The following is a 27,182-nucleotide window of genomic DNA, read 5'->3' on the forward strand; positions in this document are numbered from 1 at the left end:
CTGACACCGTCATGACTAGTAAGAATTTGAACAGTTAGGCCAGTTTGGTTATATTTTTCATCATTCCTGTTTTGTTCTGTTTTGTTTTTGAACACAAAACTTTGTATGATACACGGGTGTTAGCTGTGTTTGATTTTTATTACCGTACGTAAGCTTGCAATATGAGTGAGCGTGAAAACCTTTAAAACTCGGACTGTCCATTTTGTTTTCTCTTTGGGGATTTTCGTCTCTGCTCACGTTTTATTGACCTAAATTACGGCACCTTGCATGTTTACGAAGCTTGATTTGGTTCGTCTGTTGCTACTCGTCGGTTCGCTTGCTCCGAAATTTCCCTTTCAATTATTGAAAAAAAGCTAAAAGGCCGGACAAAGTACAATTTGGCAGATGGTGTGACAGCTTAAGCTCGGCTTTATGCTCTATACTCTCTAGAGCACGTTCTTTCAACAAATGACAGCACGCATTATATTCAAACTTTATTATAAACTAAATTGGCGGAAGGCGCGCCACACATTAGAGAAAATAGCCTGAAAATCACAAGAGGGGAGCATGTTTTTCTTGTTTTCACTAAGATCACTTTGAATAAACCACTTTTACCATATGGCTTTTGAAGAAGAGAGATCATAGAGGGCCCCCTGTACCTTTGCTGTTGCTTTAGAACTTCTAGAAGAAATATCAAAACGGGTATAAAAACTCGCTTTTTTACATATTGCTAACATGAGAAACAGCCCTTTGCCTACTTAGGGACGTAGTTTTGTTAAAGGGAAAAACTCTTTAGCTGTTTTACCATGCGGTTATTTTAACTTGATTGTTAGGGACGCCTTGTGGAAATTGTAAGAGATTGCACAGAGTGGAAATCATATCAAATCGTGATTTTCTGGAAATGTCGCTTATTGCCTCGGCTTTTCCGCTAAATTTATCTTGCACGGGCTCCAGTGGGACCTTTTTCCTTTTTCAAAACTCCCTCTAGTATGTTAATTTTCTCTAAGCTGCACCTTCTCTAACAACGGAACACACGAGCAATGATTAGAACTGAAATTGAACAAGAGGAGCTAAAAGAAACGGTTTTATAACAACTTTACAAAAAGGGATTAATGATAAAAACGACAAGTTTTTGTGAAAAATCAACAAATAAAACAGTTGAGCATTTAAACTAACCTATGCCGCGTGCATAATGTATGACACTGATAAAAAAAGGGGAAAAGAACATACAAAAGCTATAGTTCACAATTCCACAAATTGTAACACCTTACTGTCGGCAACCAATACTAAGACAGTACTGACCCGCCCTCTTATTGTTCTCCATTTCCTATGCCGGTTTTAGATTTCAGGCTTTGTCACAAATGAGCTGATTCCCCCGCCACAAAAACGTAATATATGGATTTATTTAAAGTTACCAAAGTTATCTTTAATGATTTTTGTTAGATTTTAAAACCTTGTTTTACAGTATCATTGGTTGCAAAACTATTTGTATGTCTTTCCATGCCTATTTTTTCCTTCTCTTGAGTCTTGACTCTTGCTTGTCCTGTTCGTCTCTTACCATAACTTGCCCACAATCTCAAAACAGAGAAACATGATATTCTCTTCATTGAAAAGTTGAACTTTCATCTTATAGGTTCGATTCTAATTGATTGAAGAATAAAATGAAAGTAGAATGACTACATGCATTGATTTATGGCCCTCTCTTGTTTCCAAGAAAGATCAGATCAAACTATGCCCAGCTTGATAAAAATCGTCATAATGATAATGATCAACACCACCAGCCGTCATGATTACTTTTGAAAAAGCGCGCAGTCAATGTAACGGTAATGAAGATGAGGAAGAATGGTTGCTAACGCTTAAAGCTCACAGGAGCCAGCCAATATTGAATGAGCGTGCAAAGATGACAAAACGCTGGACTGGGAATTATTTTAATGGAGGAGGGGTTAGTTTCTAAAGAAACTGTGGTGTTGCTTCGATGCATGGCCGTGTGGGGCGAACAGGAAAATTTGGTTTTATCAGGTGAGTTGATGACGTAAACTGGCCACCATAAAGAGTTTTCAAAGTTGACGTCTCAATCGTTAGCCCTAGGTCGGAACGAAGGACTAACTCTTTAGAAACTCTTCACTGTGGCTGATTTACATATTTAACTCAGTCGATAACACTAAAATATCGGGAAATCTTTAGGTCTGGATGGTGGCTAACGAATTTTATATCCTTAAAAAAGCTGATTTTTTTAGCCAATAGGACGAGTGCTTACAATAGAGTGCGGCTTCAGTCTCGTTGAAAAATTTAGGTAAGTGCGGTCGCGAGGAAGATGTATAAACATCGTATAAGAAAGGACGAAAACTACACCATTCTGATTGACAAGCAGGAAAAAATCAGGGAGAGAGAAAAGACTGAAATGCGGCCGGGGCTATCAGATAGGAATCACAAGCGCTGAAACCCGCGGGCTGACAGGGCTGCGCTAATTGATCGATTACCTTCAGAAATGGAGGAAAGGACGGCAAATTCTCAGATACAACGCACACTTTGGTTTCTAGAAGACAAAAATAAAGTAAAGGTTATTCAAATTGGAAACGCCGTGCACCAAGAGCAATATATAACATTGATAATTAATCAATGAGGATAGATTGCCTGATTTTTCATTGCTATATTTTTGGTTTGTTTTGTTTTTCATTCAAAGCTGCCTGTTAGAGATAATCAATAAAGCAATTTGGAAAGGTCATCGTTCTTAATTCTAAACACCTCTTGATGCAGTTCACAGCGTCAGTTGAAAACCAATTTGGAAAAGGGAACTGTTTGAATTTATACCAATCTTGGAATATATATATGACTATAATCACAGGGATAAATATAAGAAAAACAGGAACTAGGCGTAAACAAGTATCAAAACAATAACTAAGATGTGAGGTTGACATTCATTGACTTTTTTATTCAGAGGTACCTTGTGCTTTTCTCAGTTGATATGATTAGCTTCCTTGAGTTTAAGCTGGAATTTTATGGAGCAGAACTCATAATTTTGACTTAATCTGCAGAGCAGGATATTTGATCAGCTTTAACTGTAAATGTTTAAAACATTTAATGTAAAAAAGGTCTCTTAATCCTCTCTTGTTTTCCTTTTCTTTTCTTTCTTTCCTTTCTTTCCTTTCTTTCCTTCATTTCTTTTATTCTCTCTTTCTTCCTCCCTTTTTTACTTCTTAACTCTCTTTTTGGAAGACAACTTACCACCAGCAGGTAAGCTGCACATGCATGGGTACACATCGCAGATAACGTCGTACCCGCCCTTTAAAATAACTTGGCCGTCTGAGAACAGTCCGTATGACATGGATGTTTCAAGAACATCTACCGCTATTAGAAGCAAGCACTAGTTAGAACGCGGCACAGATCTTCGTGTAATGAGGAAGTAGTATCTGCTGTGCATCAAGGGAAGTTAGAAAGGGAGGTCGAACCCGCTAAGGTTAGACAGCAATCGATAAAAATTTTAACAAATACGGAAAATAGAAAATTACTTGCGATTAGAGTTAACAACTTTAAGCATTGCAGGATACATAATTGACAATCATTTTAGTATACCTCGGCGTTATACGCTGACTTGAAATCTTATTTCCCGAGGCCTTCAATTCCGAAGTTTCGAAGAACCTCTTACTTGCAATCGCACAAAGCGTTCTCTCGCAACCTCAATTCTCAAATCCTGGACGTTTTATAGTTATACACCCTTGGTCAAACTGATAACAAAGGGGTTAAATTTTTGGCCCGGTCTTTGAGCAAAGCAAGATTTTAATTATTTTGTTCTCGGATGAGGGAAAATCTGATTCCCTAAGTGGAACAACACCTTTGGAGCGTTGGATTCCGTCGTCCGATGTTCTACGTTGATATACGTCTTGCAATATGTCTTGCATGCTGCAAAGATTTGCAATTTCGGAAGCCTCGTGTGTATTCATATCCGAAGTTTTTAATCAGCCCTGTCGTCGTTTCTAATTCATTCACCTGTCAGTCAAAAAAATGTAATTATGCCAACGGATTCTCTGCAAGCCGTGGAATTTCATAAGATCCTCCTCTTAATTTTGTAACGATATTACTTTTAATTGAAAATCAGTAAAAAAAATAGAAACACCTCCATGTCAACTTCAACTTACCAGGTGTAAATGTCACACTACTATTTACATGTATTCCAGTAGGAATGGAAGGCCATGGAGAAACTTTAAATGTTGGAGGCTTATCGTACTTCCCTAACAAAAAATGCAACAATGGAGTATCACCTTGGGCTACAGAAAAACAATAGTTGAGTCTAGTTGAGTCTTTCACTCATAAAAAGTTAATGCCATTCATTAGCAGTCCGGGCCATAACCATTTCTGGATACTTGATGACGTCACCAACATGGATGTCGTAGTGGGACATCGAGGAAACTCACTCATTACTTTATTCGAGCCCTAGCGACTTAGTTCCCCACCCATATCCCATGAAACCTTGCAAAATTACAGAAGACAAGCAATTACACACAACAAGCAAAGAACTGATGGTGGTCGCGATGACGAGAAGGAAAAATTCAGATGAAAAGTCGGGTGGAGGTCCATGTTGCGAAGGACTCGATCGAGGAATAACCTCTATTTAGTTGAGGTTTTCAGGTATGCAACATTTTTTTTGATTCCTGAAAAAAATCTTTTAAAAAACTAGAATAAATTTGCTTCCAATTTGTCAAAATTCCAATCGAGTGCACGAGGTTTTTGCTCGAGTGCACGAATGTTGAAAGTCTGTTAGTGTGCAAACTACCAGACGGATTCCTTTGTTCAGATCCATCGGAGTATCGTGTAAACCGTAAATTTTAACCATACGTTGTGGCCGGCCAATTTAAAGTAAAAGGACAATTATTTATCGGACCTTTATAAGCCTACATTGTGAATTTCAGATCAAGCCAACAGCATGGATGAACACATTCAGTATCTCGAGACACTTTGTCATCTTTGTGGCACAAATCTGCCACGGACCTGGGTCAGTGCTACAAACAAAGAATCTTTCAAATCGGAGCTCAAGATGAAATTTCGAATCAATGTCGATCTTGACATCAGAGAGATTCATTCAGCCAAGGCGAATGCACACTAAAAAATAATTTCAGGAAACCACGGATCTAACACATAAATGTGATTATCCAGCGAGTAAGTTCTCCTTTGGGCAAAAATATATAAAACAAAGAGGTATTCGTTCACTGAGCTCTCACATCTTCAGGCATCGTATCGGGAAATGTGCGATAAGAGCGGCATGAAGATGAAAATAAAGAAATCACATTGGTGGAAAGCCTTGCCGAAGTGTCTCTATTACAGCATTCCGGAAACAAAGGTTGGAGTTTAACTACACGAACTAATGAGAGTGAAATTTTCGTCTAAAACCACAAGGGACTTGTCTGTAATTGTGAAACTCGTTTAGAAACACCGCTCGTGCTTTCACATTTTGCAGTGATTACCTGAACAAACTTTCTATACAGGGTGTTCAAATCAAAGGGTAATTTTAAAGGACATATTATTGCTGACTAAAAGCTGTAGGACCGAATTTGTAGTGTTCCAAGACCTAAATTCTCCCGCGAATCGATCTATAGCGCGCAAAATACCTTGTATGATTCTCTTGCATTGAATTCGATCATGTGTATTCGTCTTAATATAGATTGTGACTACTTGATTTTATTTTATCCCAGTCATGTATTTATTGGCGTTTATTTTCCAGGTATCATAATTTCAAGATCAAAGTTCCACGTGGAACACCGCTTGTTATTCAAAGTGAAGACGACAACACGTATGACTCGCATGCACTGGCTTGTCTTCTTCCACGAGAAAATGGAACGCATTCCAGAGGCTCTACGAGAAGTCCAGATTTTCAGCAAATCGCAGAGAAAGACATACACTTTAGGAGATGTCAAAGGGCAGCAGATCGGCACGGTTCAGCACTTTCTAAACATACAGCTGCATGCTTTGCTTCGATGTGGCAAAATAACCAGGAATTGAAGGGTAAGTTACTGTTTTCTTGCTTTACTGTTACTTTTTCGTAAAGGCTTGATGGACTGAAATTGATAATGTCTATTTAAAAATCGGAGAGAAGCAAGATATTGTCTTTCCTCGACCTATACTGGAGAGAAATGAAATTGTCCCGATTCCGCGATCTCACACCTCACTCGTCCCAATTGTTATCAGGGCGCGTTATTTGGTTCAACCTTATTTAATTGGTTTTCTTGTAACCCAAAATAGGGAAATCAACGGAGAACGGACAGTAACATCGAGGCCAAGCTCTACCCAGAAGTTCTCCAGATACAAACAGGCTGGCGGAGGAGCTTTTATTCCTGTGACGCTCTTGATGGAAGGACCCCAGCGTTACAAAGAATTTGTGCTAGAAAGAATCCGCTTTACTCTTCCAGAATGCGAGAATGTCGAGGACATGCATGTTGAATGTTTGAAATAAACGAATATTTTTAACGGTATCTTACGTCCAGTCCTTATTAGCGAATTTTGTTTCAGCTTACTACCGCATTACAACATGGCCGCCACAAAAAAAAAAAAATGAGCTTCTTCTTGTTTCCAGCACCTCTCGGCCAAATTTGCTTTGTTTTGGTTTTGATCTCACCCAATCACAAAGCTCGAAACCGATATCCAGAAATGGTTATGGCCCGAACTAATTAGTCCCTATATTCCTAACTTACTTCAGTCCAGGCCTCACGAAAAGCTTAGATATAAAGCAATGCATGTAAAATTAAATTATAAGTTTGTTTTTTTTGCGACAAATGAACACTCTTATCCTCAGCCGGTTTTCACTGAAATAAAATCCTGTGGGCAATGGAGAGGGAAACGAAAAAATAATGGAGATGGAGAAATGGAACACGGAAATCAGATAGTTGGAAGAGTAGTAAGTCGGTTGTTAAAAAGAAAATCGACAATCCTTTTTCTAAGAGGAATTCTCAATTTTCATTTTCCGTGCCATGTCTGTTAACATTCTGTAATTTTTCCTAAACAGTTTTTAGGCTAAATTTAGAAATAGTAACTAACCACAGTATGTCACATTCATCATTTCCAGTCCCGAGCGATATCCCCATGTTCCACTGATAACAAAAACTAACATGCTCGGGAAGATAGTTTGTCCCAATTGTTGCTTCAAAATCATCGTCTTCCAAACCGATAGCTGGGCAGCAAAACACTGTAAATTAAAGGAATTTATTGTGAATTTAACGCGGCCTTTTAAAGTGAGCGTTTGATAGCCTTTTTTAGATACTGTTCCAAAAAAGTCTGTAAAGTTAAGCTTTTGGCTTAAAGGCTTGAAAAAGTAGGTTTTTTTCATGATTCATAAAAAAACTTAAGGTAATAATTGAGGGATGGATCTCTTCAGTAGTGGTGAAATAAGCTTTCTATTCAATATAATATTTTGTCCATTCATGATTTATCTGGTATTTTGGGGAATGATTTACGATCTTCGTCTGAGCTGTTGAAATATGTACCCCTTTATCAATTGTGAATTTTAATAACGCGAAAGTTCGACCGCATAAAGAACTCTAAGTGGTGAGAGGAGCAAGGCATGCCTTGCATGCTCTCTTTTCACATAAGAACGTCATATTTCAAGGCTGAGACTACCTTTTTTATATCTTTTTTACGATTTGAGCCTAAAAACGTCCTTAACAATTCTGCCACCAAAACTTTTTTCTTCACTAAAATTGGGCGTTCGACCGGATTTAGAGGCCATAATGAGTCACAACCTCCAATATGGAAATGTGCATACAAATAACACCACAGACAATACATTTCCTCGTGAGACATTGTTTAGCCATTGACTAGAGAAAACACGGTTCAAGGACGTTTAATAACGTATTTTAAACATGATTTAACCGTTGTTTATCGAGACAACGTCTAAACCGCGGCCCTGCCCTAAACACGATTTAACTTAGAGACTTCGTTTAAATAACCGACCCCATGTGTATGTATGTATTACCAAAACTTGGCAAATATCGTTACCATTACATTATACTGACAAGATTCTTAACTTACCGAGAGAAATAGACCGTCAAACCTGCGTTCAAGACTTCCAAGATGTTTTCAGAACGTATTACTCCTCTGGAAGTTGAAATTTTCTTTAAAAAAAATATTTTGAAACTTTCGCTTGCATTCACTGACTTTGCTTCGAGTATCGTAATCAAGATAATCAAGTACCAATTGTCAAGGGCTCGAAACCAAACTGTTTTGAACTATTGTGACAAAAACCTAACCAAAGCAAAAGCAATGATCAGTGACGAAGTCATAAAAAGGAAGTAATTTATCACCAGCCAGTGCTGTTAGCAGTGCTAAAATAATGTAAAAGAAATAGACCTTATGTTTCTAATCTGTATAAATTACTTTTTGTTATTCTTCAATCAAGACAACTCGTGAACCTTCCATAACATGAATTAATCGAAAAGACGGAATTTTCACAACTTAGCAGTCTTCCGCTTCATAACCTGTTTCCGTGCAAGAAGTCAATCAAATAATTACTAAAGGCAGAGGGTATAACTAGTTTAATATGGCCATATCTGTATTGTCTTATCTTTATCTCATTTTATACGTCGAGGTTCATTGGCGTTTATGAACTTTTGTAGTTAGCAGATTAAAATCAGTAACTGCTTTTAAGAAATATGCAGTAACGAGTGCTCATAATTAATATTAATGCTTCACAGTTTTCGAAACTTATTGTTTCCTGTAATGCTTGTGTCTTTGTCAGCAGTTAACTTTGTGTTAGAAACAGAGAGTGAGAATGTGTGACTGATATCTGGGAGGCACGTACTGAAGCGTTAGTTGGTAAAGGGCCATCAATTTAACGGTCAACGTCGAGGAGCAGGACGATCAACCGTGTCTTTAGGCCAATATTAACCCTCGAATCACAAATTCTGCGACATTGGACAACATCGTAACGAACAAACTCAATTGAGCGTGGTAATTAAATCTACTTTCGATCCTTTTTATTAAAGATAAAAAAATTAAGGAATTAAAAGAGAAGAATAGGGAGAAGGAAGTTATACGAATTGAAAAACGTTCTTCGAGGAGGTCGATACTTGGCTGTGAGAGATATATGGGTGAGTTTATTCGATGGTTCAGCTTTTCAACAGCGTAGCATAATCCTTTTTTTTTCCTTATTTTAAAGAGATCTAAGCGCAATTTTTTTTATTAAAAAAAATTATGACCTCTCAGCTTCCTGTCAGAGAAATATTTGGATAAACTTAAAACCAGGATGTTATAATTTGCGTTTCTAGAAAACCGCTCTGGCCACGGTAACGATGTTTACTGGTCCGATACAAGTCATCTTGGTCTTGTGGCTTGTTACACCATGTGAGAGTGACGTTTGCAGCCAAAAAATCTGTCAATGTACCAAGTTCGGTAGGACTCGGCTAATAGTAAAATGTCGAGTTCATGGATACATATCAACCAGAATCCCAAGCAATACAGTAGAACTGTAAGTGATTGATAAACTTAGTTATCCTTTGTCCTGCAGGTTCTTTTATCGTCTTCTTTGTGTTCATATTCGTCAGGAAACTAATACTTTATAGACACCTCTTGGAAGAATGTGGTTTTGATGTTGCAAGCTTGCTAGGGAGTCTTGGTTAGTGCCAAGAAAGCACAAGAAGCAGAGATGATTTCCGAACAAACGATCAAAAAAGGAAAAAGGAAAAAACACATGATTTGAAATTAATCATAAGAAAAGTCATACAGACTGCGAAAAACACAACGATTCGTGGAATAATATAGTTTCGTGTGCATTTAAACTAAAATACTCTTAATTTAGATAATCGCTTATTTATTTTTCGAACCTTACCTCCTCTAAAATTCAAATTTATGTCCATTACCATTTTCTAACAGTTCAATTTTTACCCAGATATCTTTCAAGGTGTTCGTTGGGCTCAATTACAGAAGACACCTTCAGGAACCTGGCTGTTTTAAAGAAATTGTAGGTCCTAAATGAAATTGAATTTTAAAAAAATAACCTTTAATTCTTAAGAAATGTAAAAAAATTTAATATCCGTTCATGAGAAATTCGTATTGAATCGAAAAGATTTGTCTTATAGCAAAGAACGCTTTTTTTTCAAAGTTAAAAGAAAGACAAAAGCAGTTTTTTAAAAACGTGCGTATAATGAAAGTAAGTTCGTGTCTGTACGTGAGGATAGTTTGGTGGCGGAGCAGAAAATTCGCACAGTCCTGCCAAACCTCATTAAACTAAAGGAAGCAGTGGTCAACATACTGCATGTATCTGGCATATTCAGAAAAAAAATATCAAGATTGTGAAAAAGTTTGAAAATGGTCTTGAGATATCCCCGGGCCACCTACGAACGCGAAGAAATAAATAAGTTGACCATCTGATTACAAGTTATATCTGAGTACTCATTAATGGTTCAATAGTTGACTTACTTTCTATGAGCTGGTAGATTTCGACCGTATTTAGTGATCATTAGGATACTAATATCGTCCTTCTAACGATGAGTAAAACAGGAAAGGGCAAGTAATCTTATGTAAAGGGAACATTTTTCTTTTGGAAAATTTCATGTTTATTTTTTCGAGAATCAATTGATTTTTTTTGTAATGAATTCTCTCTCTTTTCCTAGGGACTTATCAAATAATTCCCTGCGATACATTCCTCAAAACACTTTCCGCAATATGAAGAAACTGGAAATAATGTAAGGGAATTCCTAATGATTTAATTTTTAAAAATAATATGCAAAATGGTTGGAAAAAAACAAGTTGAAGAGCGTTTGCCATTTTTTTTTCCATTATCATCTCGTTAGGCTGATGACATCACTACCCTTGTAGAGTTTACCACCGTTTTTAATTATTTCGACTTTCATAAGCTTGGTAATGATAAATTAACAACTATTCACCTAAGTGGGGGTGGCTAGAAGTGGATATTTACCGGGCTGTGAAGGGGCGAGGTAAATATCCATCACTAGCCACTGACACTAGGGTGAATATTTGTTTTAGCTAGTATGTAGTAAAACAGTGAGATAGTTAAGCGCATCATTTTTTTTGTCGATACGTGGGCGGGTGGTATTCTACAAATCCTGCAATCTGATTGGCTTCGAGAGCGAGCAGTATTCTCCCTTCCGGCCTGCTCACAGCGGGCGGTATCCTAACCGTTGCGTGTTCAGTCGCCTACTACATCCATAGCTTAGTTCCAAATTTTCATAAATATATATATTTTTTTTTTCGGCTGGGAAGCATTTTTAAGCAAAGACTTCGGTCACGGCCTTAAGCCGATTAATAACTTAATAACTTGAAAATTCTCTCTCTCTCTCTCTCTCTCTCTCTCTCTCTCTTAAATCACTTTCGTTTTTCATGACATTTGTTATCATTTCTTCCCAGATATCTTTCCAACAACTCAATTTCAGGGAGTTTTTACCTTCCAGAAAACGTTTATCATCTGTGAGTTATATTTGATGAAGTGCTTCTCAAAGCTGTTTGCCACAGAATCAAAGTACATCTAGGCATAGTTAGTAGAGGAGACTAACTATGATCTAGGTTTACTACTAAAATATTGTTGTAAGCTTCTATTCTCCAAATATTATGAATAAAATGATGCTGAGCTGCTTACATTAGCAGCGTAGTATAAATGAGGCTGCTGAACCATTTTAGCCCACTGTCCAACACTTATAAGTTGATTTTGGATATTGCATTTGTTTAGGAAAATCAATCACAACTTACTATCAATTGCTGATGTGAAGGTCATTCTCAAAGGATTAAAGCAGCTTCGCACACTGTAAGTGTCATTTTTTTAAGATGAGTTGAAAATCACAAAAAATTATTTTCGAATGCTTTAAACATATAATCGTTCATCACATTTTTCATCAATAGTTCGTCACAGTTTATAAAGAATTAAAATTTCACACCTCATATCGGCCTATATGTAATTGGCAGATAGTTGCGACTCATTTCAAACGGTTTACTTTACAGAGACCTTAGTGGAAATCCACTTGGACCTTCCTTGCCATCAGACATCTTCACTGGGTTTAAAAATATGGCATATCTGTGAGTTCAGTGGCTCCACAAATCACCAACTAATGAGAAGTATCATATTGAACATTTGCTTCACAATGTAATGACATTCAAAGTAAATCCTGTAGCCATGTCCGAGAAAACTAGCTTGGTTGTTCATTTCAACAATTTAGGAACAGTTAGTTATGGCCCGACGGAGAAGCGTACTGAAAAATTATAAAGGAATGTTCCGCTCTAACTGTCCAATTACGGTTGCTCTGATAAATTTTTAGTGTGCATTCTTCAATCAGCCAATACCACCCTTGAAATGTTTGAACAACAGTCTCCATTAAACTTCTCTACCACGCTGACTTTTCATATTACTTTTGTAGTTCCGTGACTGCTTGCAACTTGGAAAATATCGCCAATGGAACTTTTCGAGAAATGCGATACCTAAACGGACTGTAAGTGGTGTTAATCATTTTTTCCCTTTTTTAAGACATTTGAGCATAACACCCGGCATGTCTTGGAGAGATTGTGTCTAAATAGCTAAGTAATTTCCTTTCCGCATCTAAGAAATGACAACAAAATTTTACCGTTTGTCATGTTTCAAAAAAGTAAATCGACCGTTCATAAACTAGTAATAAATGCGCTAGGAATTCGACTATGCACGCCACTGTTTTAGAGATGACTTTGTAGCCAGGCCGCAATTGTACATGGGCTGGTTTTTAAAGGCAGAATCCCTATTGGTATTAAGAAAATTGATTTTTTGGGGGAGTAACTCCAAACTGTTTACACAGATCACCTAGAGATAGAAATGAAAATGAAGAGGAAGCTAAAAAATATTCAGAATTTGGGGGTTCATCGTCGAAGTTTTAGCGAATTTGTTCAGAATTAGTAATGTTATTCTTTGTTATTCAAGCTGCAATGTAATTCTAAGTCTGAGCTCAACAAAGGGAAAAGATCTGGTGATAGGTTTTAGTACGAACACTTAACTTGTCACACCCTTGACCTCGGACCATTACAGACAGGTTTATTTGCGATAAGATCAACCTGGAATGAGCGGCATCACGTTATTGCATGAAATTTGTCCGTTTTCAGTGATCTGTCTTCCAATAAGCTAACTCATATACACCAGGGTACAGTGGAAGGACTCACGGACTGGCTCAAATATTTGTAAGTACGTTAGCTGTGCATTGCTGTTCTTTGCCTAGTACTAGGTAATGCGAGTTTGAAAGGAATAACTTAACATACCTTGGTTATTTTGTGGACAACGGAAATCTTCAGCGTACTAAGGTCCAAACCACGGGCAACACCTCTCATAGTTCGCGTAATTTATTCTATTTTTTATTGAAATGTTGGACTCACCACGACGGAGAGTTTTATCAACTTTCATTATACGTAAATATGTAAAACAACAGAAATGCCCTAACCCCCTCCCCACCCCTCCCCACCCTTCTATGCCTCCCAAAAGATATCTCAATTCTCTTTACATTTGCTAATAGATTCCTTCAAAGAAACGAGCTAGAGACAATAGGTGATGGCACTTTAAAACAATTTAAACACCTCGACAGATGGTAAGTGATTTAAATATACTTGCATAAAACAGGTAGAATGGCAAAGATTTCGGCGAGGACCAGATTTAAATTGGCGCAAATAAAGAAAGATTTTCAAGTACAGCATAAAAAAAAACCGTCACTCGTTGCAACACGCCACTTTTATTTCAGATAACACATATGCGATTGCGGCTGCTATTACCCTTGATTAATTACGAGTTACGATGGGAAACAAATGAAAAGAAATTGACAAAGACAAATTCACTGAGGAAGTAAAAATTACAAGACAAAGAGAAAGAAGAAACGTTTGTGTATTGATCAAAGCTCATTATAACTCCTTTACATTTTTTCATTTTCCTGGATCTTATAGCATGATATACAACAACAAGCTGACATCTGTACCAGATCTGACAGGCCCTAACTCTATTATTAATCTATTGTAAGTAGCTATTATACCTATTATACCTTTCATGACTGGAAATTATCCCTTCATAAAAAAAACAAAAACCTGCTGATTATACCAGCAGTCCTTCTTTTTATCAAAAGAGCAAAATTTTGCTAGTCTTTCCAAATAATGCCAAGAACTGTTTCAGCACAATCTACAAGGGCTTGATGTACATATACTGGCTAATGTAATTTCCTCTCTTAGTTCTCAAAAGCTTCGTAGCTGTAATTTACCTCAGATGTCCTTTTATTTGAATTCATTATTAACTAAACAGCTCATTTTTAATCGTTTTACAAAATAAGCTAATTTCGTCCGTCTAATGATGTACATGCCTGTAACATTTTAAAAACCTTGAAATCTGCTGTTATTTTGAAAATCGTGAATATATCATTAGTTTTATCATTCCCATGTATCAATCCTTTTTAGCAGTCATTAGTTTTATCATTCCCATGTATCAATCTCTTAGCAGTCACTGATACATTTTCCATCTACTGATCTATCGATTGATCAGTTCCTCTATTTATCTATCTATCTATCTCTCTAGAAGAGTGACAGTCTGAACTGAAATAATAACAGAAAAAAATGGGTGAGACAACTGAACGTCATACATGTAGCCTGTGATGCGTGGGTGTGGCCACCATATTGGTGATTTTTTTATCATTTTATTCAACCAAAATTTATATCACCACAAGAGAATATATTCTCTTGATCAGCATCAACAATTCGATCTTCACTTGCTTAGACTCTTACGTTCGTCTTAGACATTTACAACAAAATCGAATCACAGATTTATCAAGAATTGTCAAATCTGGAATTGGACACGTGTTTCAAATGTAAGTATTTGATATATATATATAAATTAATGTTTCATTTTAGGTTATTTGGCAAGAAACCAGCTTCTTTTCCTCTAGATGCCTTAGGTTATATTCAAGTGTGCTCCAGCTCTACTAACGTTTGAAAATGTTGTTTTTATCATGTAGACTGTTGGACAACAATGAGATCGATCACCTTCCACCGAACATATTTCAGGATATTTTCGTACTCGGAAACCTGTGAGTAACAGAAACTACAACTGTAACCGAAGACACGCGTAATTGTTTTCATCATTTATTTAGACATCCACACGCCTACAGTACTAAACATGAGCAGGAAATTGCAAATTAGAAAGCGAAAACTTACAAAAAACGTAACAATTAAAAAAATTACCCTAACAGTGTACAGCTCTACAGGCAAAAAACCAAAACGACGACGCCGCTCCTTAAAAAGTTGACATATACTTTACAGGACTAAATTTAGACACAAGACTGACAAACACTCAACATAATTACATATTATAGTAGAGTTCGCATATAACGCGCGCTGTCATTGGCTGAAAGAGCGTGCTCTATGAGAGTCTAGAGCATAGAGCTGAGCTAAAGCTGTCACGTCATCTGCCAAAGTGGACTATGTCCGACCTTTTCCGAGACTTTTCTCTAGCTTTTTTTCGAAAGTGAAATTTCGATATAAGCGAGCCGGCAAGAAGCAACAGAACAATCAAACAAAGATTTATAAACATGTCAGGCGCAGTAATTTACGTTATTATAAGGAAGCATAGACGAATATCCTCAAAGAGAAAACAAAATGGACAGTCCGAGTTTTGAAGGTTTTCACGCTCAGTTAGATTACAAGCTTACGAATGGTAATAAAAATCAAACACAGCTAACACTCGTATAGTATATAAAGTTCGGGTTCAAAAATAAAACAGAACAAAACAGGAATGACAAAAAATATAACCAACGTGGCAGAACTGTTATAATTCATAATAATCATGACGATGTCAGAGAGACTGCGATCATGCTGAGGTCTAACGTGGCTAGTTCGCAGATCGCTTGTGATGCAAGCCTCAGAAATTACATCTACCGCCCTTCGAGTAAACAACTAAGAGCTTGTTCTGATGTCCTTTCTGATGCGTTGAGTGGTGAAGGCCACATCAGTCACTGCAACCGAGTATTACGGCACTGTCATCCCGAGCAATCTTCATGTTCCGGTAAATTCGGCTGTCGATCATTTGTAAAACTCGCCTTCGGCAGTTTATTTGTTTATTATTTGTCATGTAAAAAACTTGCGTGTTTTTGTAAGGCACAATTCGGCCGGATTTTACTGAACATTTCACCTCCACCTTCTGTATTAGACTAAAAAACTTCAGGCAAAAGTGTTAGATTCGACCTGCCAAACTATTTAAGTTTGTTAACAATTGCCGCAGAATGTGAACTTTGATGGTTTGACATTTTTGACAACTTTAGTCTTGTATAGCCAATCAGAATATTTGAACTATTATATCAACAATTCTGATTGGCTTGTTGTAGCGTGCTTTATGAAAGTATAGAGCATGCTGACGACACTGTTGTTCGCTTTGGAATTAAAATTTATTTTGAAAATTGAAAGTAATGCGCAGGGAATTTAATGGATTCTTTGTTATAAAACAAATAGAGAAGCCTTTACTGTGCTCTGTTCTGTTATAAAGCACTTAGGAAGCGGTCAGAGCACTCAACAAGAGGAGAGAAACACCGCTTCCTGCGTGCTTTACAACAGAACAGAGCACAGTCAAGGCTTCTCTATTTGTTAAATATTAGGCAACGGTACAAACATCAATTCTCAAGCACATAACACAAAAAATTAAACCTACAAACATACACAGGTAACACGTGAACACAATACGCAACAAACAGTACGACAATAAGTTTCGCGATAATAACAACCGTGATGGAGCTGTGACTGTCTTGGAATAGCGTTACACAACAAAAGAAGTAGGACTTGATATATAGAAAAAATGAGTTTGATCTTTGAGTCATTTACCTTATTGAGGATGCTTCTTCTTTTATCCCATTAACCCTTAACAGTGACCTGCAAATAATCTCTCTTCACGATATCAGCCCAGAATCAAACAGTAAGGTTGTGAGGTCAAGGAATTTAGCACTAATTGAAGGAGTTCTTAATTGTTAAAGGAATTCTTAATGTCAGCACCTTAAGAAATGTCTAGAGAACAGTATATTGTCAGGGGATAAAGGCTTAAATGCGTCTCCCTTTGGGTTTTTTAGCGTCTATTTTCTCGTCTCTCCACAGTGATTTATCGTTCAACAAGTTGCAGTCATTACCTGATGACGTGTTTGCTAGACTAAATCAATTACACATTCTGTAAGTAAAAGGTGAAAACCAATGTAGAAAGTAATCGGTTCTCCTGTCCCAAATGGAAGAACACAATCAATAATTAATCAGGTCGAGATCGCCACCTCTCAAAACGTTTACCCTCTTAAACAACTTGAGTATGTGACCCAATGCGGAGTGAATTTCATAATTTTCTAAATTTTGAAATCTTTGTCACTTGCCTCCAGAAGTTTGAAATAAATGCAATTCTTTTTTTTCAAAGGTAGGCTACTCGTGACATCTATTTTCCTGAACAACTTATTGCAATTTCCAAAGGATGAAAACACCTCTCTAAAATGACAATAACCCGCTCCTGTTCAATGCTTGATATCTCAGGAGTATAATATTTTCCCCTGTTTTTAGGATGCTAGCCTTCAACAGGATCACTCACATTAATAAACACACATTCAGAGGACTTTCCAGTTTGACCACACTGTAAGTGTCCTTTATATACTCTTCTTAAGAGTTGTAAGTCAGGGGTTTAAATAACGTTTTTCATAAGCAGCGTATTAGGTAGAGTAAGTGTAAAGTTGTGTAGTAGGTGACTATGCCCAGAGAAGAGGCCTTTTCTAGGCCTTGTCCCTAGAAAAAAAAATTTTGAAACTTAGAGCTCAAAAATGTCATTTCCACCACCATGAGCATCAAAAAGTGTACTTTTTTGTTATTATTTTCATCGACACCTTTGTAATGTGCAAGCTATTCCTAACCAATCAGAACACTTCGTTGTGGAGCGTTCGTGGATAAACGAAGCAAATTCGGAAATCAATGTCTTGCGGGGAGGCTCTCGTCTCAAGACCTCCCCCCCAACGGCTCGTAACTCACTCGTTTGAAAGCTCAAGCGAAACCCAAACACGAGAGCCTGTCTGCAAGCTAATCAGACGGCGGTAAGAGGTAGTGGTAGATCACCAGTTAATTGCTTTTACTGAAAGCCTGTCAGTACGTCCACGGTAGCGTGGTAAACAAAAGAGTTGCTGTGCCGCACGTAAAAGGCTTTTAGTCATTTTTATAAATGATTAAAATCATCTTAACCTCCGATAACTTCTCTATTTAAAAAAAACTTTACACTTAATTCAAACATTGCATTCTAGAGAAGTGTAAGTCAGGAGTTTCAATGACTTTTTCCATGAGCGATAATTCATCATATCATGCTCAACCTCACCCAATATTTGCTTAATATCAACAAAAGTAATTGGGATAGAACGTGCGTTCCTTTTGGTTAGTGAGTGTGTATGCACGGTTGTAAACTTTTAAGATTCACGTGCGTTTGATAAAAGTCATAGAGGACTTTCGCACCAATTAAAAAGTTTCTTTATTGGAGAGTAGTAGCGGATTGAAAAATAATCATTTGGCTGGTTAAATCGTTTATTCAGTTGATAATACATTTACCTATGTAACGTTTACGAACTTTTCTTCTTTTCTCAATCAATCATTTTCTTCACAAGTTGGGAGTTTTCTTTTTAATGTTATTACGAATCAATGCTAATCAAAAAAACCTTCCATTTAAAATATATTACAGTTCACACGGCAACCAGGTGGACAATCAGACATGGTTTGGTGCTACTCTGGTTTAAAGATTTAATGAATGTAACCGAAGAAGTTACAATTCATGGACCCAACGTTTCGACACTCCTGTCTAGTGCCTAGGGGTGATCTAAACGCTGCAACAAGAGGTCCTTTCATATGATCACTAATTAGCTGCCTTTTTTTTCTGACGAGGTGTAAATAGGCGTCAGCAAGTAAGCCACCATCATCACGATTTAAAGGAGCGCGGGCGGAGTTGATATGCCAAGCTTCCAAACAAAGGCGCTAGTGGTAACGCCGATTAGTGGTGATAATTTTAGACTTATCCCACACAATTTTATGGTTAGTTAGGCATGTGTGCTCCGATAAAGCTGAATTTTCTTTTTTGCAAAAGAAAACCGCCTTTTGATGATCTTTCAAACGTGTACCAAAATGACTTTTTGTGCTGTCCAATGTATTCGTTGTCACAGTCATTGCAAGGAAAAGAATAAATGGCGTCGGTTCGTTGTTCTTTCGTAACAGGATCCTTAGATTTTGCGACAATATGCCCCAAAGTCTGAAAAAGGTTTTTGAGCAACTTTAACGTTGTTACTTTTCAAAATTCTCTTGATGGGTTCCGTAACAACCTGAATGAAAGGAATAACAGCAAAACTAGTCGCTGGTTCCCTTTCATCAGGAGTGCTACTAGTTGTAACTGGATTTTTGGTAGTTACGGAAAAAGGTTTTTGTATAGCCACTTGCCTTCGAATCTAATGAAGATGGTAGAGTAAAGTTTTGGCTACAGACTTTTTATGGCAAATAGGGTGGTGAGAATCGAAAGCGAGATATTTGTCGGTGTGGGTAGGTTTACGGTAGGTTTACTAAATTACCCTGAACCCCTCTGGACACATTAAAATCGAGAAAGGGCAAACGTTTATCCTTTTCACGCTCAAGGGTGAATTGGATAGACGGCTCTACTGAATTCAAATGCGATAGGAGGCGCTCCGCTTCATTTCCGGATACCGCAAAAATAACATCATCGACATATCGTTTCCAGAAAAAGGGTTTAACCGGTGAAATAGCTAAGGCCCTTTGTTCCACGTCTTCCATTACCATGTTGGCAATAACAGCAGAGACGGGCGGACCCATAGCTGTACCAAAAACTTGTTGATAGTTAGTGCCGTTACATACAAATTGCATGGTTTTGAGGCAAAAAGACAGCAGATGAATACTATCCTCCACAGGCAAAGAAGTTCTTTGACATAGGGAAGCATCTTCTCTGAGTCTCTCCTCCGCGACCTTAACGCGTACGGCAACATCAACTGGGATTTTAGTGAAGAGCGAGACAACGTCGAAAGATACTAATTCTTTACAAGCGTTAAGAGTCTTATCACTTATGAAATCCGCAAATTCGCAGGAATTTTTGACTTTGTAATCTGTATTCCCAACAACAGGCGACAAAATTCTCGCAAGATAACCAGAAATTGCATCAGTCGGAGAATTAACAAAAGAGACAATGGGTCTCAAAGGAATTCCCGGTTTATGAATTTTAGGTACTGTATAACATTTTGTACGTAGAGTCACTAATCTTACCAGCTTTTTTTCAAATCAAGCAACATTTTGTTTAACTTTCTTTGAGATTTACAGATAGGATCAGAGTTTAAGACTGCATACGTACTCTTGTCATTAGGTAGAGACAAAGCTTTGTCGTGATATTGCTGTTTGTCCCTTACCACAACACAATTACCCTTGTCAGCAGATAACACGAGCCTGTCCGGATCCTTTTTAAGAGCTATAAGCACATTGAAAACATCCTTTTGAATGTTTTTTGGGAGGAGGTTAAGCACGCCTGAGTATGCTGTTACTTCTGCTCTTGCCAAGTTTCTACGTTCGTCGTTGAGTTGAGAGATGCTCTCCTCGACAACGGCGACAATTTCAGCATTCGGTATTTTGCGAGGAGCAATAGAAAACTTCAGACCCTTCTCGAAACCACTCCGTTCCAGCGCGGATAACTCCTCGAAGGAAGGTTCATGACCCATTTATCTTTCAGAGATGAGCCTAAATTAACAGGAGACCTCTCACTGAACAAATGACGGAATTTTCTGTCGTGTTTCTCTCTCTGTTTGGTAACTTTTTTAAACTTCATCTAGCGCCTGATGAAGGCACTAGACAGGAGTGTCGAAACGTTGGGTCTATGAATTGTAACTTCTTCGTTTACATTCATTAAATCTGTAAACCAGAGTAGCATCAAACCATGTCTGAACCTTACATTTATTCCCAAAGACGTTTTGATGAAACTCCTCGCCTGGAATCATTGTAATAATAAAATTTGGTTCAGACATCTTCCTTACATCTTAAAATGTTGTAACATGTGTATCGTAGTGTATCATTACAAGTTACAGGATAAGATATGAGTAGCTTCGGTCTCCAAGATGTATCCCGGTTGCAGTTAGTCAGTAAAAAGGTTACCTTTTCTTATTTTCTCAGTGAAAAATACTTTGATTGAGAGGAGAAGATCACCGAAACAAATTTTTTTCCCGCAGGCTTCTTCACAGTAATGCAATTAAAACTATTGAAAGCAAGGCTTTTGACGGACTTGTACTGGAGCAGTTGTGAGTAAATTGACGAATCGACTGATTCCCTTTAAAGCTCTGGAGAGGAGATAAATTTCACGGGTTGAACGTTTTTTTTTTTCTGATCGATGATATCGAGAGCTTTTGCAATGTCTATTAAATCGCTTCTTGTGTAATAAGTAGATATTTTATTTTCAGAACCATCTTTGATAATCCTTTCAACTCATTACCAGATGGAATTTTCGACAAAATGACAAACCATACCAAAGTGTAAGTCAAGCCGTATGGCTTAAACACATGTCTTACAGTATTTTACTAGAAACTGAAGTTAGTAGTGGACTCCTAAATTGTAGACACTCCAAAATGTACCTTATATATTCTCCAGTTAACCTGGAAAATTACTGCTAAATTCCATAAGTTATCATGATCATTTCCAAAAGTATTTTTAACACACCTAAGAACACGAGACAAAATGATGTATATTTACGAGAAGACGACAGTACTCTTAACGCCGAAACAAACATATTAGTATTATTATCATCATCATTATTATTGTAGTCGTCGTTGACATCTTCATCATTATCGTTACAGTTGTTGTGTTGTAGTTTTATTGGTCAGTAGTTCTCACTTTCGAGTAATTTGAGGGGAGGAGGCGAATTATCAGGTGTTGAACTGTTTTACAATCCGAGCGAAGAAGCAAAACCTCAAGTCACTTAAAGCTATGGAAACCTGAGTTTGCTTTGGCGACGTAGGTCTTTTGACTAATTACTAATTACCACCATTCTCAAAATGATCACGTTGCCTTTTTACATCCAATCAGTTTCAATTCGACTTATTCATAACCAAGTTGTTTACAGGTCACTGACGTGTGGAAATCTTCGTCAGCTGCCACTGGGAAAATATGTGTCACAAATGTAAGTAAGCCTTAAGTTTCGCTTTTGTTTTTGTACACCCTATCGAATCAGCTTCAACATTTTCCACTGATGGACATCTATGCTATCGATTATGCGGCTTCTTTGAATTAAGAAGTTCAATATGTGTAGTAATGAAAAAGTTAGCCTTATAAGATAAAATTTTTCTTGGTCTAGTTATGATACTCTGCAAGTCTTGAAAGTAGCTCAAGCGTCGTCTCCACAAGAGGACGTTGTCCAGTGCGAATTCATCCCCTGGCCTCTGTTACACCAAAATTTTCATAAATCTTAACCGCTTTCTTGTTATTTTAATGAGGGTTTTAGTTTGATCTCAATCTTTTTGGGAATATTCACTCGGTTAAATTTATCAATGCGCACCTCGAAAGCGAGGCTTGGTGGGAGAAATCGAGTTCTACTACGTAAACATGCGTGGGACCTCTGGATTGGTCTGCAAGCCTAAGTACCTGAGTTCATATGGCATGTATCAAAAATATCATAATGGAAAATGTAAGAATTTTTAAAAGCATACATTTCAATTATTTGCACTTGTTAGACATGATCTCAAGGTTAGAGCAAGTTCGGTCCTGCGCTCCACTGGGTTTAAACCATCCTCAAATCCAGTGCGAGCTTACGGGTTTATTGTCGTCTCATTTCCAGGTCTCTCTTCTTATGGGGAAACTTAAAATGTTTTTCCAAGCGAGTTTCTGATTTATTGTCATTATCCCTCAGTGAGTGTGCTCCCTCGACATCTATGCACGTCATTTTGGACAACGACCTAAGTTTCTTCAGATTTGGCTTTGAACGCTCAGGTTTTTTGTGCCGCGACTGTACAACCCATAAAAAACAAACTTTGTTCGTTCAGTGTAGAAACTGCAGTCTCTGTCCAGTTGGTACCTACATGCATACTGATGAAAACCGTTGTCTAGAGTGTCCTGCAGGTAATGAGAATAATCACCTATTTCATCTTTAATGTAAGTAATGATATAAATAATAATGTAAAAGATTTAGATAGCACCGTTTCTACAAAGTATCTAACAGTGCTTTTCAAATATTGAAAATCCTTTGATAAAATAATGAAGAATAGAATATCAGTTAAAATATATTTCAAAGAAAGGCCTAAGTCACATAATTAAAACTTTATAATGTGTCAACTAAAGATTCGTTTAAAAAGAAAAGCCTTAGGCTTAAATTTAAAGGGGGTCATCGACCTCCAACTCCTCATAACCTGTAGAAGAGAATTCCATGATACTGGTGCATTAATATGGCAAAAACATGCTGTTGTATTCGGCACGCGGGCAAAAACCGCGCAATTGTATCCCGGTCGGGATACATATGAATTTGATCAGGAGCACGTGACCAAGAATCAACCAATCACAGTGCTCGTTTGTTGAGTGAAAGTCTAGGTATATAACAAAGCTCTTTGACCATACAACTGAAGATTGTATCTTGGTGTTACAAGTTAAATTTACAAGAGGATTGCAAGGTCTTAAAGTACCTGTAAGTAAATAAGCGCCATATTATTTAACGATTTGAAAGTTAAAAGTAGAGTTTTATAATCACTCTGCTCGGCCACTGGAACGCAAGTGTATCTTTCTCAACTTTCTCAATATCATAAACAAAAGCAAGCAACAAAGAATAACTTTAAATATTGCGTAAAAATGTTTCTACTCTGTAATCGTATTTAACAATTGAATCTCTCCCAACCCACTCGTAGAGCTAAATCCTTGTTTTATGATATGATATCTTCACAGGTGGCTTTTATCAGGATGAAATGGGACAAGCTGGATCTAAAAAATGCAGTAATGGTACATTTGTTTCTGAACAGCGAAGTCCTGGTACCAAAGCTACCGACTGCGTGGCATGTCCATATGGTAAGTGTAGTGTTCGATTTGGGCAAACTGCACCATTCTTCGATTAAAATATACTTTGGGTGACACTAAGTTTTAATAAAAGGATTGTCACAGCTATTTCTTTAACACATAGCAGTCACAGAACACAGTCAACTGTAGTGTACTGTTAGAAGCCCTCTTTACAGAACAGAAAGATGAGCTGAGATTACTTGCTCAATTTCGGTTGTTATTTATTTTTGGCGAAATCCAAAGATATCTCATTTTAAAGTATATCCATTTACTTCGCTGGTGAAGTCGTATTTCTTGGTTGATTCAAAGAGGAGAGTAAGTGGATTCATGGAAAAGCCCTTTTATGAATGCTTTATTATAATTGCTAAGAAAAGAAACATTCCTTCCCAGGTACGATCTCCAACGAGACTGCTGAATATCGTGCTTGCAGATGCCTACACAACTTCTATCGGTTGGATCGTTTTGGCCCGTGCACAGCATGTCCGCCAAACGGTTTTGTTTGTGAGAAGGATATAGCAATACTTGCTCCTAACTATTTCTGGAAATGGGTAGACCATTCTGAAAAAGAACGTTTCAAGGGTTTTGTTAACAATATTTATTCTTTTGGACCAGACTACAACAAGTCATATTCCACGTTCAATACTTCACTTCCAAAGCCACTCAAATGTCCCCATGCCAAGTCCTGCAAGGGTGGAATTGACTCAGAATGCCATCAAGGATATCAAGGGACTTTGTGTGCAACTTGCTCTGAAGGCTTCTATTTTCGCTTCAACTCTTGTTTGAAATGTCCCCAGTTACCTGTAACTATAACTTCATCCATCTTAGTAATTGCTCTATTTGTTGCTATGTTTCTAATGGTTCTTTGGGGTGATTCCAAACGTGCAGAGAATAACCGGACAGTTGCGGATGTCATCATGTCGTGCTTTAAGATTGTGATTGGTTTTTACCAAGTCATCTCTGGTATCTTCTCAGCATTGGCGAAAGTCCAGTGGCCAGTCATTTTGATCTCAACGGAGAAGGTTCTAAAAGTATTTGAAGGGAATATCTTGCAGTTAGCCCCTCTTAGTTGCATTCATACTTCTCTACGGCTTGATCAGCTTGGAAAGTTCACGATGATTGTTTTCATGAATGTCTCACTCGTTGGCTTGATTTTCTTGTATCTATTTCTTAAAAAACGCTACATCATGAATAAGGAGGACCTTGGCGAAGACCAGAGAATGATGGAAGTTAAGAGTTTGAAGAAATCTTGCTATCGGAATATTTTTCTATTGTTGTTGACGACCTACCCCACGACGAGCAAATCGATTATTCAGATTCTACCTCTTCCTGGTGCATGTGTAGAGACTTGTTTCACAGACGACAAGAGCGACTGCATCTTCCTGCTGAGAGCTGACCACTCAATTCAGTGTTTCACTCCTCGCCACAGCTTGTATTGGCTCATGGCTTCTATTTTGGCATTATATCCCGTGGGATTTCCACTTCTGGCTCTGTTTCTCACTTACAAGTATCGCGAGTCCTACGAAAACGAAGCGGTCTCTTTCGGACTCAGAGTGTTCTTTGAAAACTATAAGAAGAAATTTTGGTTCTGGGAAATCACAGAGATGTATCGCAAGCTGATTCTAACGTCATTGATTTTTCTTTTCGTATCAAAGAGCCTTTCTCAAATCGGTCTCACAGTTCTGACAGTCAGCGTCTTTGGAGTGGTCTACACCTTATTCCGACCAATAAAGAACAAGTTTGAAGACCGCTTACAAACATTTGTTCTTTGGATAATTTTCTTTGACGTTTGTCTTGGTGCAGTTTACACAAACTGGGATGAGAGTCAAGGAGGGGACAAGAACGACTCCATCTTTGTAAATGTCTTGTTCGTGGTCCTTAACGCCTCTATACTGTTGCTTTCCATTGGTAAGTCAACATGCTGCTCTGTTTCATTAAATGTGCATTTCAGTCATTTGCCAAATAAATCAAGGGAAGGTGGATTGTGGATTGTGGTGGTTTTCTCAATCCCTCAGTTTTTCCGTTTTCCGCGCCATGAAAGTATTATGATAAAATCATTAAGTAGCCTTGTCCAGGTTATTTAGGATATTTGACTCTCTACAACATTATAATCTTAAAACAGATCGCGATGTTTGGTCAATTCTTCCCGCAGGTTAACTTTTCCTGTAAGTAGACCTTTGAGACCTTGTAATCCTGACAGCTTTTTAGGATGTAGTTTACAAAATGTAGCTATGGAAGCCGCTAAGGAGGGAGAATTTGAGATATCTTCTTTATACATCTCCTGTAGTGTTTCAACTTTAAGCAGTATTAGTAGAAGACAATAAACTGCGAGGTACAGTTGGAGTGTAATGAATATTGAGATCTTAGAAAAAAATCCAAATCATTGTGCGAACGAAATGTCAACACCCATTCTCAAAACGCTTCTTAGCAAGAGCGAGAACAAAGACAAATTTCAGAAAAAAGGGACTCCTTATTGTTTTTAACCCTTTCGTGTAAGATTCCATGTACAAATGATGACCTCCGTCTTTTTCTTTCTCCTACTTTACAGGAAAAGGAATTCTATATGTGAAGTCAATTTGGAAGTACGTTACCTTCAACCCGATCCGATGTTTCAGCTTCCTTCGCCAAGGAGTATCACGTCTCAAAAGTAGAGTGGTCACAAGAACAGGAACATCCGATGAACTTTCACCCTTGATTGAAGAAAGAAACTGAAGAACTTCACTGAAATATTTGTCTTAAAACTTTTTTACCATGCCTCACGAAATATCTCGCTTTAGGTGGCTTAAACATTTAGAGCTTTCGTTGAAATCTCTCTGGCTATTGTGAGACTTCTTGATGACATTTCATTGCAACTAAAGGCACTAGCGACTCCCGCAAAGGCTGTGTTCTTCAAAGCACAATGCGTGATGTTTTTGAGTCTTTGATACAAATTGAGACAATAAAAGTTGAAAATTATATCAAGAATATTTTTAATAAAAAAAATAATTTTTTGGTTAGTTAAAAAGTAGGATCCTTAGCGCCTTCGAGCATATATGACTTTGACGCACTATATATATATATATATATATATATATATATTTAAGCAATAAAGCACACTTTCTATCAGTTTACCGGCGTAATTGCTACTGAATTAGTTGCTCTGTTTAAATGTTTTGAGTGAAGTCAAACCTTTATTCGTTTGAAGCATATAAAAACTACAAATGGCGTATCACATGAAATTT

General features: G+C 37.5%; 1 protein-coding gene and 1 pseudogene across 1 annotated transcript; one reads left to right on the forward strand and one right to left on the reverse strand.

Annotated features, from left to right (window-relative positions):
• Nucleotides 1–1,298: 1,298 nt before the first annotated feature.
• Nucleotides 1,299–8,133, reverse strand: LOC131790155 (uncharacterized). Its single transcript, XM_059107334.2, has 6 exons — nucleotides 7,996–8,133; nucleotides 7,006–7,153; nucleotides 4,116–4,208; nucleotides 3,205–3,327; nucleotides 2,460–2,515; nucleotides 1,299–1,620 (listed from the first exon to the last, which is right to left on the reverse strand). Exons 2-6 carry the CDS (start codon nucleotides 7,118–7,120, stop codon nucleotides 1,534–1,536), a joined length of 474 nt encoding a protein of 157 aa, XP_058963317.2. The 5' UTR covers nucleotides 7,121–7,153; nucleotides 7,996–8,133; the 3' UTR covers nucleotides 1,299–1,533.
• A 772-nt stretch (nucleotides 8,134–8,905) lies between these two features.
• LOC131790143 (putative leucine-rich repeat-containing protein DDB_G0281931) lies at nucleotides 8,906–26,773 on the forward strand (annotated as a pseudogene).
• Nucleotides 26,774–27,182: the final 409 nt, after the last annotated feature.

The sequence above is a fragment of the Pocillopora verrucosa genome, chromosome 4, assembly GCF_036669915.1.
Source record: "Pocillopora verrucosa isolate sample1 chromosome 4, ASM3666991v2, whole genome shotgun sequence".
Classification (NCBI taxonomy): domain Eukaryota; kingdom Metazoa; phylum Cnidaria; class Anthozoa; order Scleractinia; family Pocilloporidae; genus Pocillopora; species Pocillopora verrucosa.

Excerpts from the sequence above, each read along its gene's own strand:
- LOC131790155 (XM_059107334.2), bottom strand. The coding sequence starts at position 7,120 with ATGATTTTGAAGCAACAATTGGGACAAACTATCTTCCCGAGCATGTTA. Across the intron at positions 2,516-3,204 it reads GTGCAGCTTACCTGCTGGTG|AAACCAAAGTGTGCGTTGTA; the intron begins GTAAGTTGTCTT and ends TTTGTCTTCTAG. Across the intron at positions 1,621-2,459 it reads CCTTTCCTCCATTTCTGAAG|AATCGAACCTATAAGATGAA; the intron begins GTAATCGATCAA and ends TCAATCAATTAG.